Source organism: Phascolarctos cinereus, unplaced genomic scaffold, assembly GCF_003287225.1.
Source record: "Phascolarctos cinereus isolate Bilbo 61053 unplaced genomic scaffold, phaCin_HiC Scaffold_726;HRSCAF=1367, whole genome shotgun sequence".
NCBI lineage: Eukaryota > Metazoa > Chordata > Mammalia > Diprotodontia > Phascolarctidae > Phascolarctos > Phascolarctos cinereus.
In genome coordinates, this window is record NW_027556098.1 from 118,002,600 (window position 1) to 118,022,954 (window position 20,355).

The following is a 20,355-nucleotide window of genomic DNA, read 5'->3' on the forward strand; positions in this document are numbered from 1 at the left end:
TTAAAAAAAAAATTAGTAATTTATTTATTTTTACTTTTCTACATTCACTTCCATAAGATTTTGAGTTTTGAATTTTCTCCCCACCCTCACCTCCCCGCTCCCTAAGACGGCGGCCAATCTGATATAGTCTCTACTTATACATTCATGTTAAACATATTTTCACGTTAGTCATTATCTAAAGACGAATTGGAACTAACGGGAGGAACCACGAGAAAGAAGAAACAAAACAAAACAACCAAAGAAAAGGAGAGCAAATAGTCTGCTTCCATCTGCAATCAGACTCCGGATGTGGATAGCATTTTCCATCATGAGTGTTTTGGAGCTGTCTTAGATCCTTGCAAGCAAAGTAGATCTTTAACATTCAGTAAACATTCAGTGCCTCATTTCAACAACTTTAAAAAAAAATCTTTCTTCATCATCAAGAGATGTAGTTTGGTATAGGGAATAGTTTGGGTAAAGACAAGAGTGTTGGACTCGGATTCAGGAAGACCTGGGTTTGAATTCTAGCCATACACTAGCAGTGTGACCCTGGATAGGTCACTTCACAATCTGTAAAATAAAGGAGCTGGACTAGATTGACCTCTGTGGTCTCTTTTAGCTCTCAATCTCAGATTCTATGAATAACAAAACATATTGTTGAAAGATTGCACAAAGCACTGTCCTCGTCACTGGGGCAGATTTATTCCTGTCTTCATGGGGATTAGAGACAAATTTGTTATTTCTGTCATGTCCAACTCTCCATGACCCCATTTGGGGTTTTCTTGGCAAAGATACCCAAATGCTTTGCCTTTTCCTTCTCCAGCTCATTTTACATTAGATTACAAGCTCCTTGAGAACAGGGACTGTTAATTATTTCCTATTTATCCTGTAGACAACTTGCATTGTATACATTTCTTTGTGCACTGTCACCCCCATTAGACTGTAAGCTCTTTGAGGGTAGGGACAATCTTTTGACTCTTTTTGTAGCCTCAGTGCTTAGCATAGTGCCTGCCACATAGTAGGAACTTAATAATTGTTTATTGAATTGAATTATGAATTGAATTTCTTTTTTTTTTTAAATCTCCAATGCCTGTCTCAAAGTAGGTTCTTAACAAACGTTTGATCGATAAGAAACACTGGAGCACATGGTCACAGAAAACATTCTCTACACCAACTCCTGGAAGGAAATCAGAGGACAGCTAGGTGTTTTTTATTTCTCTCAAGTTTATTTCCTCTGCCCACCCCCACCCCACTTCCCTTAAAGATTCAGCATCCATCATCTCTAGGTAAGTTTGAGGACAGTCACAAAAGTCTCTACTTCAGACTACTGAACAGTAACATCTCCTAATCCTGCTATCAGTGCTGAGTTGAACTCACCCTTTATTACCCATAAGATAGCTATGATGATGGTCAAGTGAGTAAGGAGTGATGGGTACAGGTAGGACCAGCATCCCCAGCTTCCTAATCACATGTACCAATGTCTCCTTCATCCCTGCATACCCACAGCCTGCATAACATCAAACCTTTCCCCCATGTTGCATATTGGGGGAAATTTAAAAAAAAACCCAACAACCCAGGGTCTTGACCAAAGTGGAGGAGGGGACTGAAACAAACAGTGCCAATAAATAAACGGCTCCTTTATATTTATAAAAGCCATTAATCCAATTCCGGGGAGGCGTGGGGGGAGAAGGGAACAAACTATCCGAAGACACCAGTTCCCAAAGTACTGAATCGCGGCCCACAGATAAATATCTTTGCAAATATCTACCCCCCTATTACCCCAATACACACAGTCCCATTCTGAAGGGCTTGTATTGTCTGTGAACTGTGTGACTGTCCCGAGTTATTAATATATTTGAGCCCTCAGGAGAATATTTCCATGACCAGTCTGAAGAAGAAAAATTAGCTCCTGTGGCAAACAAGTACAAAGGGCCCATTGCCAAGTTCAGGAGATATTTTATTCCCAGTTGCCTCAATAGCTAAATCAGCATGGAGGACAAGCCAGAGAGGAATACTAATCAGAATTAATTAGCCCCTTCCCTCTTCTGCCACAAAATCCTTCATAGAAATCTTTGGTTCAGGGACAACTGAGTTAAAATGTAAACCCAAGGAGCAAACAGAAGTCAGTCATGTCTAATCCTAGCACTAGGCTGGCTGAAGAGAGAATACAGACTCACCACCAATGCCCTGTGTATGGAAAACGTGGAGGGGGGGAAGGGAGCTCTCAAAAAGAGTCCAGTAATTCAGGAGGACCCGAGTTCAAATCCGGCCTCAGACACATAACACTTACTGGCTGTGTGACCCTGGGCAAGTCACTTAACCCCATTGCCTAGCCCAAAAAAAAAAAAAGAGAGTCCAGTATCCTGGAGGAATGGATGTGCTTTCCCTGGACTCTGTGAAATCTAATTCTTAGAGTATTCATTAAGGAAATGGGCATATTAGTTTTGTTTTTTAAAATGAAATAATTGAAAGTCATAGAGCACTTAAAATTTTCAAAGTACTTGAAATTAATTTTCTTATTATGGAACCATTTTGGGGGGCTCAGAAGGGTGATCTTCATTAGCTTAATGAACTCCCAGTAAAGAAACTCCTTCCAGCAATGAAAAATCAGCATCTACTAAATTTAGGATTTCAAGGAGCTGCCTGGGACATTGAGAGGTTAAGTGACTTGCCCAGGGTCACACAGCCCGTATGTGTCAGAGGTGGGTCTTGAATCCAGTTGTTCTTGACTTTGTGGTCAGGTCTGCCTCTACCAAGTCTCACCTTCCCTTGGAGACCTTTCTCCATCTTCTCCCCTTCCCCACACCCCATTATTTGTGCTTTTCCTCTGAGATTGCTTTCCATTTACACTGTATATTTCTTACATTGTTGTTGAATCATATCAACTCTTCATGACCCCATTGGGGGTTTTCTTGGCAAAGGTATTGTAGTGTGACATTTCTTTTTCCAGCTCATTTTACAGGTGAGGAAACTGAGGCAAACAGGATGAAGCGACACAGCTAAGGTCATACAGCTAGGAAGTGTCTAAGGCTGAATTTGAACTCAGGTCTTCCTGACTCCAAGTCTAATCTTGCCAGCAAGCACACCTCTGGTCAGAGGGATTTGAACCCAGGTCTTTTGATTCTAAGTCTAACCAAAAATGTCTCAACAAGAGGATTTCACCATCCCCCATTCTGTTCCCAAGAAATTTCATTTTGTGAAATGGCTTAGATAAGTCAGGTCCTCAAAATGTTAAGGTGGCTCCTGGAGGTGAAGTTCTTTAAAAAGTTTTAAGAATTTGTTCCTGATCTTCAACTGAAGTAAAATACCACGGTCCTGAGTTGGACATTAAGAACCAAGGCTGGAAAGGGGGGAATGGAATGAAGGTTTCAGCAGCATGACTTTCTCTAAGCTTTGGAGCCAGAAGACCTGGGTTCCTGATATTACACAAGTCATAAGTCCTCCCTAGGCCCCAGTTTTCTTCATCTGTAAAATGGGATTAATAATCCCTGTATTATCTGCCATATAAGGTTGTGGTGGGGAAAGTATATTATAAATTGAAAAATGGGCACGGTCCTATAATACTGCTTCTCCCTACCCTATAATTAGATTTTCCCTTTCAAGAACAATTAAGGCCTTGAAAGCACTAGTGCTGCTTTACAAAGGGGGAGGGGCTGAGATACTGGTAGAGAAGGACACAGAAAAAAAAACCGCTTTTTTACATTATTGAGAAATGGGGAGAAATAAAATTGGAGCCCTCCCAAGTAATAGAAAACTGTCAGATCAAGTGTCAGGAAGCCTGGGTCCCCCCCCTTCTTCCCCCTGCCAGTCACCACCTCTGTGACCTTGGGTAAATCACTTATCTTATTTTCATCTCAGTTCCTCATTTGGAAGATGAGAGGATTGACTTCAAAGTTCCCTCACATTTCAAAATCTGTAACCTGTATAACTATGGCCAAACCTCAATCCCTCCTAGGAAATCTCAAATCACAGTACACTTTCCTAAGGTAAAATATATCATATTCCAATTTTTACTATAATTAAAATCTCTGGGCTCTAGGAATCACTTTTCTCCACCTAAGGTGCACACTCCATATGGTACTCTGTGCAGCCTGCTAGAGAGAATTGATATTATAACCCAGAGTTTCTCTCAGGACACTGAGATCTGGGTTTTAGTTTCTCCTGCAGTCACTAATTCAGTTACCTTGGACCAAGTCACTTAAACTATTTAGCTCTATAATCGCCCATATATTATTATCTTTACACCCCACATCTCCCTTCACAGTTATTACAACAGATTATACAGAGTAGTCACTCAATATTTGGTGAATGGATTAAATGAATGATATCTTTCAAAGTCCTTTTCAGCTCTAAATTTCTGGAAGCTCCAATCCACTAAGAGAAAGATGACTGCTCTGGGGAATGACAAACTTCCTGTTATCACATACTTTGCTCCTTCTAGAAGCTGGCTAAGTACTTTTGAAGGAGATGGCAAAAGATGACAGAGAAAACTGGGGAGCTCAGCAATGAGGAAAACCACAAAAAGGTAATTGGAGCCCATACATACTGAACTTTCTACCTGTTTTTCCTAACTAAGCTCTGCATTAAGTGAGAGGAAGGGCTAATCAATGGGGGGTTTTTTCCCCCGGGGAAAGAGAAAATTCAATTTAAAAAAAGCAAATAAACAAAAACAAAAAAACAAAAGACAACTGCTGTGTTAGACCTCAGAGGGCACATTAGAGGTTATTTAGTTCTAGTTCTGGGACATTTACTTCAATATAAGCAAACTTGTTACTGTATTAAAAACTGTGGCTCCCCTTCCCTCCCTTCTTCTCTCTCTCTCCTCCTCCTCCTCTTCCTTCTCCCCCTCTTCCTCCACCTTCCACTCTCCTCCTCCTCCTCTACTCTCTCTCTCTCTCTCTCCCCGCCCCATTCCCTCTCCTCCCCCCCCAAAAAAATGCGTACTTCTTTTAAGTGAAGTTCAGGAGTAAAAGAGAGTGGGGGAGGAGATAATCATCCCTCCAGGCTTCTAAGAATGAAGAGGTGGACAAGTGACAACTTGCTAACAATGCGCAGTGAATTAACTCCACCAAATCCCTGGGGAAGTGGTGTGTGTTTCTGCGTGTGTGTGGATACTTATTATTCTCTCTTTTCCCATCTCATTATGGCGGAGGGGGGCGGGCCGGCGGGAAACACCTCATTGCAAAAGGTGATTTGCCCATCAGTTTAATAACGCTAAAAAGTCTTTATTCTGGGGCCTCGCTTATGAAAAGTACAAACCCTTTCCCAAGCTAGAAGGTCATAAAGTCGGAGCCCTAAAACTCTCATGGGAGCATTTGGGGGTAGTGGAAAGAGAAACAGCAGAGTCTTGGTTCAAACCTCTTCTCTGACCCAGAACAAGTCACTTAAATTCTCAGCGCCCTCAGGCAGAACTTTCTAAGATTGTAAGGTTCAGAACAGTTAGCTGTATATCTGCTTTGGTAGCAGTCTTCCGGAGTTCCTGGCACCAAACAAATCACAGTGAAATCACCAAAAACAACAACAACACCACACACACACACACACACACACACACACACACACACACACACACACACATGCCTTCCAAAGTCAGACTAAATGGGTGCTTCCCTGGATTCCCTGAGGGTAGTCCCCACGATAGGGATATTACAGATAAGTAGTGTATGCAGACAGCTGGTGGGTGGCTACTTTAAACCCGGGGCTTCTCTCTTCTTGATGTGAATATAAGGTTGGGTAGCAGGGCATAGGGGGCATGGCCTGGGACCTGGTTCCTATTCCCTGACAGTAGAAGCTCTAAGCTTCTACTTGAAGAGGGTTGGGCCGAACTACCTCCAGGTCCCTTCCAGATCTGACATTCAAAGATTCTTGGATATTGCTAAGGGAGACAAACTCCTGCCTGAGTTTACAGGCTCCGCCCTCCGGTGCACAAGGAAAACTCAGACTTCTGGCAATAAGCTTTCCCCTGGCCAAGGACATCGTCCGCATGGCTCGCACACTCCCCAAAAGCTCTGCCCACATCCATCCACAGAGACTTCTTTTGTGCCCGAGGGTACGGAGAAGCCCAGCTCCCTCTCGCGCACTCTCTCTCCTCCGCCTCTGTGGGCACCTCCGAGCACACACCACGGGCTCAGTCAACAGATGAAGTCGCTGTTTACGCAGGAAGAGAAGGCTCTTCCAGAGGAGGAGAGGAAAGCCAGGACAACATGCACTCTGGCTGGGACTGCGCAGCTGGACTAGAACCACCAAGTTCTGCGCCCTACAGAAGTGGCAAGCAATGCAACCAGTTTCTCGCCCCCACCCTCCCACCTAAAGGCAACAGCAAGATGCCCTTAGTCCCAGAGCCTCTTTCTGCCACCCCACTTATTCCTTAACCTGGCTCCCAGAGTCCCAGGGCCCGAGCTTTGCCCTGCAAAGTTTATGCTTGCAGCTCCTGGGTTGCAGCTGGGGCTTACCTGGACTCTGGGGCAGGACGGTGCAAAACACCAGAAGGCAGGCGGAAAAAGGCCACAGTCTTCGGGACATGGTGAGGGGCGCGTCGGGGACGACCCGGGGTGCCCGGCTCCCGGGGCCCGGTTGGGCTAGGTTAGAGACGGCTCCAGTGGGGGGACGCTGACCACACTGAGACCCAGACGCGCTCTCAACACCGGAGCTGGAGAGCCGAGCTGCGCCTGCTCTTGGGACTGGGGGGTTGGGACTGGGCTGCCAGAGCCGAAGTGCGGAGGACCAGTCCAGGGAAACGAAGCTTCATTCCCGCCGCACGGGACCCCGCAAACTCGCAGCCCCGACCAAGGCAGAGGAGGGGGAAGGGTGCTGCCGCCGCTGTTGCTGTGATTGCAATGGCCTGGGCTCAGCTGCTACCATCCCTTCCTAAGGTTGCCCTGTTGCATGGAGGGCACGAGCTACAGCACCGCTCACTCAGTCTCAGCCGCCGCCGCCCACCCCTCAGCACCCGCGGGGCAAGCCGAGCTAAGTTATAGTGCCGCAGGCTATTACGGCTCAGTCTTCTCGGACGGGCCTGGCCTGGCCCTGAGCAAGGACCTCGCGGGGAGTAGAGGTGGGTGGGCTGGCTCTGCACCCCGGGACCCAACTTCTGTAAGCTGCAGGACCAGCTCTATACTGCAGCTCCCTCGCGCGCCAGCACACTCTTCCCTTTTTTACTTCGGCTTCTTTTCTATTCTCTCCTCCCCTTCCCTCTCCTTCCTCCCTCCCTGCCGGCCAGCCGGCCAGCCTCCCTAGCCAACTAGCCTCGGCCGATTTCCTCCCCTCCCTTTCTCCTCCGCTCTCCCTCCTCCTCTACTTTTCCCTCCTCTGGCCCCGCCTGAGCTGACACTCCGCCAGCTAAGTATGGGGCGGGGCGAACTCTGCAACCCAACCCGCCAGACTTAGTCCTGCAGCACGGGTCGGGAACTCACTCACAAATGAGATCCACCTCCTACATACTCACACACATTTAAAAACCGACGCCTTTTGCTTTTACATCACATCAATTTCTGAAGATGTCCTTTCCCCCCTCCCATTCAGCAAGCTATCCCAAGTAACAAAGATTTAAAGAGAAAGAAGGTGGGGGTGAGAGCAATGTGCAAAACCAACCCGAGAGTACACGCACTATTACCACACCCATGCCCCCCAGCCCCCTACTTTTGCAATGAAAGAAGAAAGGTTTGTTTTCTTAACTCTTCTCCAGGGCCAAGTTTGGTCATTATAATTATACAGTATGCAGTTTCTTTTTTTTTTTATTATAGAATGTCTTTTAAACAAACGAGGAGAATATTCGGAATCCCAGAGTTGAATTCAAACTTAGTTTGCACAAAAACCTTATTGCTACAATAAGGGAGGGGTATAGCTCATTTACGAAGTCAGATTATTTTGCTTTTTACCAAAGGTTTGGCAATGCTTACAGATCAAAGAGCTTCTCTGCAGTGATATTCACAATAGTTTACAGTTAGATCGAGTTTCTGCACCTGAACACATGTAACAACTTGGGGTAAATTTCATGGACTCATAAGATCACTAGGTCAATCAATCTACAAGCATTTGTTTAAGGTCAGCTAAGTGACAGGTATAGTGATTCCACTGTAGCATCTGAGCACAATTCAGTCCTGATTCTTGAAGCCAACAAAAGGCTGTATTATCTGACCCATTTTCCAGAAGAGGACAATGAGGTTCTAAGTAAGATTGAGACATCAACTAGTTAGTAAATCTCAGCGCTGAGCTCAAAGCAAGTGAGGGACTCTTTTGCAGTACTCCAGGAGACCTCAGGCATGACGGTTAAGTAATAAGAACACTTTTTCTCAATGGCTTGTGAAATCAGTTTCCTTACTTTGCGGTGTCAGTCCAAGACCATAATTGTCCCACTTTTTCATTTTGCCATCTGTTCTTCAACACTGCATGACGAGTGCCTCGACTTCATTTGTCTCTTTACCTCCATCCTCTCCTTCTTTGCCAAAGAAAACCCCAAGTGGGGGCATGAAGAATCGGACACAACTGAATATATGCCATACTTCACACCAATAGGAATATATGATTCTTGAGAGAGAGCAAAGATTTTTTCCTCTGAATCCCCAACACCTAGCACAGTGCCTTCCTTGCACATAGTAAGCTTGTGGTCATTGAATTTTACTCAGACTTTCAGAAAGGGAAGTCTGCATTCACTTTCTATACTCCCTCTCAACTCACTGACTCTACGACCCTTTACAACTTGGCTTCTGACTCATTGCTTAACTGAAATTGCTTTCATAGTTACTAATGACCTAGTACTAAATGCTATGGCCTTTACTCAGCCTTCATCCTCAAACCTGCCATATCTGACAGTTAGCTATCGACTTCTTCATACTTTTCTTGAGACTTCCCTGACATATCCCTTTTAGCTCTGCTCTAGTCTTTCTAAATTCTTGGCTTCCTGAACTGAATGAATGATTATTTAACGTGTAGCATACAGGCTCTGAACTCAATCCGCCAAACAAACCCCAGCTTAAATAACAGGGCACTCCCCAGAGCAAAGATACTTCTTCTCCTGCCTCAGTGTTCCAGGTATTATTCAAGAGATTTGGGAATTCTCTTGTATCATCACTCACAAGCCCATGTCTAGTGTGGTGCCCCAATATATGATATGATAAACATTTGTTAAGTACCTGCTATGTGCCAGGCAAACTGGGGATACAAATGAGAAAAAGAAAGTTTCTGCCTTCAAGCAACTTACAATCTTATTTTCAATTGTGTCAGACTCTTCATGACTTCATTCGGGGTTTTCTCGGCAAAGATCCTCAAGTGGTTTGCCATTTCCTTCTCCAGCTCATTTTACAGAGGAGGAAACTGAGGCAAACAGGGTAAAGTGGCTTGCCAAGCTATTAAGTGTCTGAGGCCAGATTTGGACTCAGGAAGATGAGTCTTCCTGACTCCAGGCCTGCTTTACCACCTAGCTGTCCTACAATCTAATTCAGGGAGACAATACAAAAAAGGAATCTAAAAAGGGGACATGAGAATGATGATGATGGAGTCTAAACCAAGCAGAGGTGCTGGTGACAAATGATATCATTTGACTAGTTATCTTCCCCAATATATATTTGATCAATTTCTTCTGTCCTCAAAATTAATCAATTAAATTTTACAAAGAGATATTTACTGAGAAGGTCCTATAAGAGCAGCTCCTGTAAGAACGAGGAAGTTTTCTTTATCACTTCAGTCCGTGGGGAGAATGGATTCAGATTTAAAATACTGACTGACTACCAACATTCTACCTACCAAGTTCCCTTCTGGGTGTGGCAGAGCAGCTGGATGAGTCCCTCCCTTGCTTAAAGGCTATAAGGTAGGCTGCCAACTTGTTTCATTGCTGGGCATCAAGTCAAGCAAGTTGGTTAAGGGTTGGCCCTTATTGGACTTAGCTTACCAGCACGTTCTACCATAAGCTCTAATTGTTGGGCCTTTGGTGGCTCTTCAGACATTTTGAAGTTTGCAAGGTCATAACCAGTTGGTTCCATCTCTAATACTCATTCACTTAAGATCAAGGCAGAATAAACACAGAGACAGCAACAGAAGAAACAGAGGTGACCATGCATTTATGGCCACATGGAGGCCCTGGGTAGGGAGATAAGGCAGCAGCAGCTGGTATTCCCTCTCTCCCTACCAGAAGGTTCTCTCCGTGGCCGTTAGAAAAGAGAGAAATTTCCTCTGTTAAAGCCTTTTACACTCAGTTCTGGCTCAGCAGTCAATTAAAAGGGCTTTGGTGCCTGCACATTAAGCTGACTGGAAATAGTTAGGATAGCTGCATGTGCTCTGAATGGGGGAAGGAAAAAGCCTCTCTATCATGCATTTCTGGAAAGAGTCATCAGACCAAGCAAAGTAAGTTCTTAGGGGTGGACACTCATTGGCTAATCCCCCATTACAAAGGAATGAATGAAAAAAGCCTTTATTAAGTACTTATTCTGAGCCATTGGTTAGGAAAGGTTTTGGGTGGCTGATTCTGGAAGATTTTGAGTACAGATTTCAAGTTTTTTCTGCAACTAAGGGATCCTTAACTGACTCTTCTTTATCCCACAGTCCTCAGATCATCACTTGTCAAATAACTTTCAATCCTACCTCTGCAACTCTCTTTCTTGTGTCTGCCCTGTGTCCCTACCCTCCTGATGCCCCTTCCCAGGTTCAGGCCCTTATTGTTGTTATTATTCAGGCCCTCCTAACTAGTCTCCCTTTTTCTCATCTCTCTCACCTCCAATCCTCCCCACATCTAGATACAAAAATAACCTTCTTCCTCTCTGCAAGGCACTGGGGTTACAAAGATAATTAAAAAATGACCCAGTCACTCTCAATCTCAAAAATATCTCTATTGCCTATAAGACATCCATTTCTCAGCTTGTCATCTGAGGTCCTCCATGATAGTACTCCAGCCTACCTTTCCAACCTTACTTCAAGTTACTTCTCTTCACATTCATTCATTCAATAAATAATTTAATAAGCACCTTATCTGCCATACACTGTAATGTGAATATGACAGCAAAGATAAAACAGTCCCTGTCTTCAGAGAGCTTACATTTTGAGATAGAGGTGGAAAAGGAGATAGCATGTGCACAGGTAACATAGAAAATATATGTATATATATAATATATACAAAATATGAAAGGGAAGGAACTATTAGGAGAATCAAGAATACATGGAGGCCAGTGTAAGGAGGGAGAGAGGACTCCAGGAATGGAAAATAGAGAGTGAAAATACATGGAATTAGTGGTGCCTTTGTTGCTGGAGCTATGATTGGAAAGAAATTTGAAATTATGGAAATAAAGTAATTAAAATGGTGATATTCTTCTACCCAGAGATTCCAGTACTAGGTTTTTATCCCAAAGAACAGGATAAAAAGAAAGTCCCCATATACACCAAAATATAACAGCACTTTTTCTGATACAAAAAAATCAGTAACAAAGTAAATGCCCATTGATTGGGGGTGGCTAAACAAATTGTGGAACATAAATGTAATGGAATATTACCGAGCTGTAAGAAATAATACATATGGTGAATACTGACAAGTTTAGATTTACATGAACTGATGCAGAGTGAAAAAACAGAGGCAAGAAAACTGTATAAATAATGACTACAAACAACGTAAAAGGAAAGTGCAAAATTACAAAGAACTAGCATGGCTCCAAGGGGCCGCTAGGTGGCGCAGTGGATAGAGTGCCAGGCCTGAAGTTAGGAAGACTCATCTTTCTAAGTTCAAATTGACACTCAGACAACTACTAACTGTATGACCCTGGGCAAGTCACTTAACCCTGTTTACCTCAGTTTCCGCATCTGTAAAATGAGCTGGAGAAAGAAATGGCAAACCACTCCAGTATCTTTGCCAAGAAAATCCTAAATGGGGCCATGAAGAATCAGACACAACTGAAAGGACAGAACAACAAAGAAGAGAGATGGAAAGCCATCCTCACCCCATTTGTTCTGCAGAGGTCGGAAGTCCATGAGTGCGATGCACTGCACATATTTACCAACCAGTTTTCTTATTTTTTAATTTCTTTTCATTTTATTTCCTTTAAAAATAGTATTTGTTATATGGAATGGTTTTCTGTGAAAGATGAGGAGAGGGCTACTAAACAGAGTGCTAGTGGACTATCTGGGGAAGATTAACATAAGGGCAAGGACAGAAATTTGCTCAGAATAGGAAGGTACAGAAGCTTCTCAGTCTGTACAAGAAACGGGAATTTCCACACCAATGAGATTCCTGGTCTATTAGAGTATCTAAGTAAATCCAGCTCCTTCACAGTAGTGGCTGTATCATTCTTCATCTTTGCATCCCCAATGCTTTGGTTGCAGAAGTAATAGGTGCTTAATAATCAATAACACTTATACATGGAAGATAGGTACTATCTTTATCCCCATTTTACAGATAAGAAAATATAAGTGACTTGCCCAGGATCAAACTTCTAGGAAGTGGCAGAGGCAGGATTGACCTCAAGTGTTTTTGACTCCAGGTTGAGTGTTTTATCCACTTCACCTCCTACATACATTTTTTGAAATCAAATCACAAAGAGAATAGTACCATAAACTTTAAAGAAGCGTTAAGCTTGAGCTGGAGGCTGCTACTGTGGACAACTAGTGACCAGAAAAGGCATAGAAAAGCAGTAGATTTTAAACCCTTCATAAAATATTTTTAAATGCAGTATTCTACTGTTAAATTCTTTGAGGTTTGGGACTACATCAAATTCTTCTTTCTGTCTCTGCCAGGGTCTAAAATACTGGTTGTTGTTGTTCAGTCATGTCCTACTCTTTGTGACCCCATTTGGGGTTTTCCTGGCAAAAGATACTGGAGTGGTTTGCCATTTCCTTCTCCAGCTAATTTTACAGATGAGGAAATTAAGGCAAAAAGGGTTCAGTGACTTGCCCAGGGTCACACAGCTAGTAAGTGTCTGAAGTTATATTTGGATTCAGGAAGATGAGAGTCCCTCAGTCCAAGTCTGGCACTTCATTCACTGTTCCACTTAGCTGTCCAAAAGAATATAGGTGGAGCAAATGAGACCAGAAGTCAAAAGAAGACAGTCAGGGGCAGCTAGGTTGTGTAGTAGACTACCAGCCCTGGAGTCAGGAGCACCTGAGTTCAAATCTGGCCTCAGACACTTGACACTTACTAGCTGTGTGACCCTAGGCAAGTTACTTAACTCCATTGCCTAGCCAAAAAAAAAAAGAAGCCACTCAAATCATATATGACAGGAGACAGAAATACCTAGTAGAAGGCAGATACCCAAAACCAGGAAAACCCCAGAAATATATAACCACTCATGCTTACTTTGAAACATTCCTATAGACCAGGCATCCTTAATCTAAGGTCTGGGAACCCAGTTTTTGTTTTGTTTTGTTTTGAAATATGTGACAACTATAGTTTACCATAAATGGTTTTCTTGGTGATCTTATGTATTATATTTTATTTATTTAAAAATATTTTATGAAGGGTTTATAAGCTTTATCATAGGCTTCACTTCCAAAGGAGTCCATCATACAAAAAAAGGCTCAGAAAAACTGTCCTGGTCTCTTGAAATGAATGAATGACAAAGCCTTTATTAAGGACTTACTGGATGCCAAGCATTATGCTAAGTGCTGGGGATGCAAATAGAAAATGAAGACGGACCTGTTCTTGGGGAGATTAAACTCTAATTGGAGGAGGCAACACATGCAGGAGAGTTCCACTGATGGGTAGACAGAAAAGGCCCCAGTGTTCTTAGAGTGCTTTGGAGTGTCTGCTCCACAAGAATGGCCCAGCACCACTAGGAAAGAGGATGAGTACACCTAAGCACCAGAATGGAAGGGAATTCTGGGCTTATTCCTACTGAGTTGGGGATGGGGGAAGTTAGTGTCCAGCCAGGAGGAGAAAATGGGAAGAGGGCATTGACTGAAATACTAGGAATGGACTGTGGAGCAGGGAAAGGGAAGGAGGAGACTGGTCCTGCTTGGTCATTCATTCTCTTTGTTTCCCTATTCTAAATACACTCCATTTTTTCAATGTCAGTCAATAAACATTTATTAGATGCTTACTATGTGCCAGACACTGTATTAAGCACTGTGCTAATGTGTTTTAATATGTGACACCCACAAATGAATATGATATTTATGCTGGGTTGCAGTGAGTGGTTCCCTGTAGGAATCAAATATAGGCATATTAGGGTAATTAAAGGAGGTCGGGTATCATACAAAGTTATCAAGTGGACTTGAAATTGGAAGGAAAGAAGGAAATGAGCATTTATTAAGCACCTACTTATATTTTGTTGTTTAGTCATTTCAGTGGTATCAGACTCTTGATGACTCCATTTGGGGTTTTCTTGGCAGAGACACAGGAGTGGTTTGCCATTTCCTTCTCCAGCTCATTTTACAGATGAGGAACTGAGGCAAATGGGGTTAAGTAACTTGCCAAGGGTCACATAACTAGTAAGTGTCTGAGGCCAGATTTGAACTCAGGAGATGAGTCTTCCTGATTCCAGATGGCCACTCTATCCGCTCTGCCACCCAGTTAACCATACCTACTTATACATCAGGCATAAATATTATACTCCAAATAATCCTAGGTAGGTGTTACTGTTATGGAGCAAAATAGAGTCTTATGAGTAGAGAGGGTTCATGTGTTGCTAAAAGGGAAGCAGAATAGATATATCTAGCCTCTTCTTCCCCTACCCTTCTGTAAGAGAGACCTTCATTCCTGAAAGGAGGGGGAAGCAGGAAGTTGAGGCTGGAGGCCTCTACTCTGCTCTCCTCAGAAAGAGGGAGTACCAGGCAGAGAGCCAGGATGGATGAATAAGCAGTAAATCGCTGTAACTCTACCATATTCACCTCTAAACAACCACAAAAAGGTGCCGCAAAACAAATCCTAGAACAGTATAACCAGCAAAAAGATGGAGTGAAACAATTTTTTAACCCAAGAAACTTGGAAGATTTGAAAGAAAGATCCGTCTCTCTTGGGTAAAAGGGGAACACAGTCCAGAACAGGTAGTGTCCCAATAAGCCAACAGCAAACTCTATCTGAGCAAACCAGCGGGAGATCTCGAGCCCCAGTGTGATGGAGCAGGCAAATGCCAACACCAGGACCCCCCACGTGCCTTAGCATAGCCAGGGGAACTGGCAGACTGCAGCTCCAAGAACCACCATGTGCTTCAGTGTAGGCCCAGGGAAACACAGAAACACCCCCACTGGACCTCAGTACATGCCAGATACCACCATAGGATCCCAGCTCAGCACTAGGTAAGCTGCCAGACCCCTACAGCATCTGGTAGCTCCAGTCACCCCTCCCATCCCATCCCCTCAGCACACCACCAGGCACAAGGGTCCCTGGTGGGCCTCAGGGCAACATCAGTGCAGCACCAGGTAAACAGCTGGGACCTGCAGCCCCTGGCACGAGAAGCCTGAGACAGTGCCCCCTTCCACCCTGGGAGCAGAGCCCAAAGGAAAAAGGAAAAAACAAAAAAAGGGATAAGCAAAAAACAACAATGAAAAGAATCTGACCATAGAAAGTTATTATGGTGACAGGGAAGACCAAGACACAAACTCAGAAGAGGACCACAATGTCAAAACCTATGGGTAAAATCCCAAAGAAAAATGGGAAGTGGTCTCAAGCCCAGAAAGATCTCATGGAAGAGCTCAAAAAGGAGCATAAAAATCATATAAGAGAGATAAAAGAAAAATAGGAAAAAGAAATGAGAGTGATCTAAGAGAATTATGAAAAAAACCCAGCAGCTTGGAAAACTGCTTAAAAAGTAGAATACAAAAATCCACTGAAGAAAACAACTCCTTTAAGAGTACAATTGGTCAAATGGGGAAAAAAAAGGTACAAAAGCTAATTGAGGAAAGCAATACCTTAAAAGTTAGAATTGGGCAAGTAGAAGCTAATGACTCTGTAAGACATCATGAATCAATCAAACAAATTCAAAAGAATGAAAAAAAATGGAAGAAAATGGGAAATTCCTCATGGGAAAAACAACTGACCTGGAAAATGTATCTAGGAGAGACAATATCAGAGTCATTGGACTACCTGGAAGCCATAATCAAAAAAAAAAAAGAGCTGGATAGCATCTTTCAAGAAATTATCATGGAAAACTGCCCTGATATTCTGGAACCAGAGGGCAAAAGAGGCATTGAAAGAATCCACCCATCACCTCAGGAAAGAGATCCCAAAATAAAAATGGAGCCAAATTTCTGAACTATCAGGTCAAGGGAAAAGATACTACAAGTGGCCAGAAAGAAATAATACAAATATTGGGAAGCCACAGTCAGGATTACACAGGACCGAGCAGATACAACATTAAAGGTTCAGCGGTCATAGAACATGATATCCCGGAGGGCAAGGAGCTAGAACTACAACCAAGAATCACCTATCTGGCAAAATTAAGCATAATACATCAAAGGAGAAAATGATAATTCAATAAAGTAGAAGGATTTCAAACTTTCAAAAGGAGGAGATCTGAACTAAACCTAAAATTTGAACTCCAATATCAAGACCCAAGAGAAGCATAAACAGGTAAAAAGGGAAAAGAAAACATAAGGGATTCCATAGAGCTAAACTGTTTATGGGAAGATGATACTTGTAATTCTTATAAATTGTACCACTAATAGTACAGCTAGTAGGAATATACACAGACAGATGATAAGGGTATAAGGTGAATTTGAGGGAATGTCATAAAAAATTAAGGGATGAGAGAGAAAAGTACAATGAATGCAGAAAGGAGGGAGGTAGAATGGAGTAAATTATTTCACATGAAGAGGTGCAAAAAACCTATTACAGTGGAGGGGAAGATGGGAGGGTGGACGATTAGCATTGCTTGAACCTTACTCTCATCAGTATTGGCTGAAAGAGGGAATAATATAGATAATTAGTTGAATTTAGAAATCGATCTTACCCAATAGGGAAGTAGGAGGGGAGGAGATCAAGTAAAAAGGAGGGGGAGGATTGAAAGAAGGGAGAGCAGATCTGCGGAGGTAGTAGACAAGCAAAACATTGGTGAGGAGGGAAAGAGTGAAAAGAGAGAGAGGACAGACAGGAGGAAGGATAGGATGGAGAGAAATACGTAGGTAGTAATCATAACTGTGAATGTAAGTGGAATGAACTCTCCCATAAAATGGAAGCAGTTAGCAGAGTAGATAACCTAGTGTTTGATAAACCCAAAGACCACAGCTTTTGGGATGAAAACTCACTATTTGACAAAAAAAAGCTTGGAAAACTGGAAAACAATAGGACACAAACTACATAGAGACCAACATCTCAAATCGGGTACCAACATAAGGTCAAAATGGGTGCATGATTTAGACATAAAGGGTGACACTATAAACAAATTAGAAGAGCAAGGAATAGTTTACCTGTCAGATCTATGGGAAGAGGAAGAATTCATGACCAAATGAGAGATAGAGAGCATTACAAAATGTAAAATAAATAGTTTTGATTTTATTAAATTAAAAAGCTTTTGCATAAACGAAATTAATGCAAACCAGATTAGAAGGAAAGCAGAAAGCTGAGAAACAATCTTTATAGCAAGGGACTCTGATAAAGGCTTTATTTCTTAAATGTATAGAGAACTGAAATCAGATTTATAAGAATACGAACCATTTCCCAATTAAGGATATGAACAGGCAGTTTTCTGATGAAGAAATCAAAGCTATCTATAGGTATATGAAGAAGTGCTCTAAGTCATTTTTGATTAGAGAAATGCATATTAAAATAACTCTGAGATGCTGCCTCATACCTATCAGATAGGCTAATATGACGGAAAAGGAAAATGATAAATATTGGAAAGGATGTGAGAAAATTAGGACGCCAATGCATTATTGGTGGAGTTGTGAACTAATCCAATCATTCTGGAGAGCAATTTGGCACTATGCCCAAAGGGCAACCAAACTGTACATATTCTTTAATCCAGCTATACTACTACTAGGTCTGTATCCCAAGGAGATCATAAAAAAGGGAAAAGGACCTATATGTGCAAAAATATTTATAGCAGCTCTTTTTGTGGTGGCCAAGAATTGGAAACTGAGGGGATGCCCATCAATTGGGGAATGGCTGAACAAGTGGTGGTATGTGAATATAATGGAATACTATTGTGCAGTAAAAAATGATGAACAGAAAGATTTCAGAAAAACCTGGAAAGACTTGCACAAATCTATGCCAAAGTGAAATGAGCAGAATCAAGAAAACATCGCACACAGTATCAGCAGCACTGTGTGATGATCAACTAGGAATGACTCAGCTCTTTTCAGCAACACAATGATCCAAGACAAGTACCAAGGACTCATGAAGGAAAATGCTCTCCACAGCCAGGTAAAAAACTGATGGAATCTGAATGCAGAGGGAAGCATATTTTTTTCACTTATTTTATTCTTTCTCATGGTTTTTCCGCCTTTTGATCTGTTTCTTCTTCCACAACTGTGATGAATATAGAAATATATTTTACATGATAGCACACGTATAAACTACATCAAGCTGCCTACCATTTTCAGAAGAGGGGAGGAGATAGAGGGAGAGAGAAAAATTTGGAACCCAAAATTTGTAAAAATGAATGATAAAAAAGTTCTTGACATGTAACTGGAGAAAAAAAATGAAATACTATTTACAAAAAAAGGGGGGGGGAGGGGCAGCTAGGTGGTGTTGTGGACAAAGCACTAGCCCTGAAGTCAGTAGGACCTGAGTTCAAACCTGACCTCAGACGCTTGACACTTACTAGCTGTGTGACCCTGGGGAAATCACTTAACCCCGATTGCCTCACCAAAAACAAACAAACAAAAAAAAAAGGTGGTACCAGGTTAGAAGTATATCTATTTGTTCCATTAAATATTGTTCATCTAGGGGATACAATTGAGTTCTCTCTAACTTTTGATCTCTTTGTCTTTTGGGGGTGGAGGGGCAAGCTCTATATCCAAGGCTTGACCCTTCCCCTACCTAATACTAGTTCTACAATGAACGCACACAGAAATAGCAAAGAAACCCATTTGTCAAAATCATAGCAAAACAGAAATCAAAGAAGGTATAAGGAGGAGAATATATACCAGAAAACACAGAGTGAAGGAATTCAGTTCAGCCAAGAGTCTTAGCTGCCACTCCAGGGGAGGCTCCCTGAAGTGTCTAAAATAGTAAGCTGGGGACAGGGACATGATAGAGACTGCCTATTCCTTTCATGTCTCCCCAGGGGCTTTCCCTTCAGCACCCTGGAATGTGGTTGGCCTCTCCATCTTCTCTCCTGAAGCTGGAAACCAGGAGCACCTGAAGTGACCTGACACTCAAAGAAAACTTGAAGCTTGACCAGGCCCAAAGGGGCACTGACCCTGAAGAGTCCTGGAGTAGGGCTCAAAGGAGACTATTGCTTGGAGAGTCCTGAAAGGGACTGGAGAAGGTTGGAGTTCTCTCTCCTCTCACCAGCTCAACCCCACCCCTCACACAGGTCAGGGCATTCATTTCCACCAAAAAGGAGAGTTTCTCATACCAATGGGCTTTGGGACGGGGGTTACACTCATACTCCCCATTTTACAGATGAGGAAACTGAGGCAAACAGAGAGGTTAAGTAATTTACCCAGGGTTACACAGCTATTAACTGTCTGAAGCTGGATTTGAACTCAGGTATTCCTGATTCCAGGTCTAGCGCTCTCTCCACTGCATCACCTAGCTGCCTCCAGCTAAAGACCTGAATTCAAGTCCCAGTTGTATCACTTCTCCACGTGTGACCTTAGGCTGGTTACTTTCTCTAGACCTCACTTCTCTCATTTCTAAAGTTAGTAATTGGACTAGATGATCTTGGAGATCCTTTCCAGGTCTAACATGCTATGATTCTTTTTTTTTTTTGCACTTAATAGTATTTTTTTCTCAATTATGTGTAAAGATAGTTTCCAATATTCATTTTTATAAGATTTTGAATTCCAAATTTTTCTCCCTCCCTGCTCCTTTCCTGCCTCCCCAAGACAGCAAGCAATCTGATATAGGTTATACATGTACAATCATATTAAACATATTTCTGCATTAGTCACGTTGTGAAACAAGAATCAGAACAAAAGGGAAAAACCATGAGAAAGAAAAAAAGTGAAAATAGTATACTTTGGTCTACATTCAGATTCCATGGTTCTTTCTCTGGATGTGGATAGCATTTTCCATCACTAGTCTTTTGGAATTGTCTTGGATCATTGTATTTCTAAGAAGAGATAAGTCTATCATAGTTGAAATTTACACAATGTTGCATGCTATGATTCTTGGACGTTGTAAACAGGAGAGAATTGTCAAAAATCTATCCAGCGAAAAGTGTGTGTTTCCTGGGTTTTGACTTCCATCCTTTCTCCTGATTCTTCTGTGTTTTCTAGTTTTGTCCACCTTCTCCCCTAAACCCAACTTGAGCTCTCTAAGAGGTGAGGCACTCCACCCCTCGTTGGTTTTGCCCC

At 42.5% G+C, this 20,355-nt stretch overlaps 1 protein-coding gene across 1 annotated transcript in view; it reads right to left on the reverse strand.

Annotated features, from left to right (window-relative positions):
• The window catches only part of ITGB5 (integrin subunit beta 5), a 198,748-nt gene extending 191,521 nt beyond the window's left edge, over positions 1 to 7,227 (reverse strand). The window contains exon 1 of the mRNA XM_020985996.2: positions 6,432 to 7,227. Within this exon, the coding sequence (XP_020841655.1) occupies positions 6,432 to 6,501 (70 nt within the window). The 5' untranslated portion in view covers positions 6,502 to 7,227. The remainder of the gene's footprint in view (positions 1 to 6,431) is intronic.
• Positions 7,228 to 20,355: the final 13,128 nt, after the last annotated feature.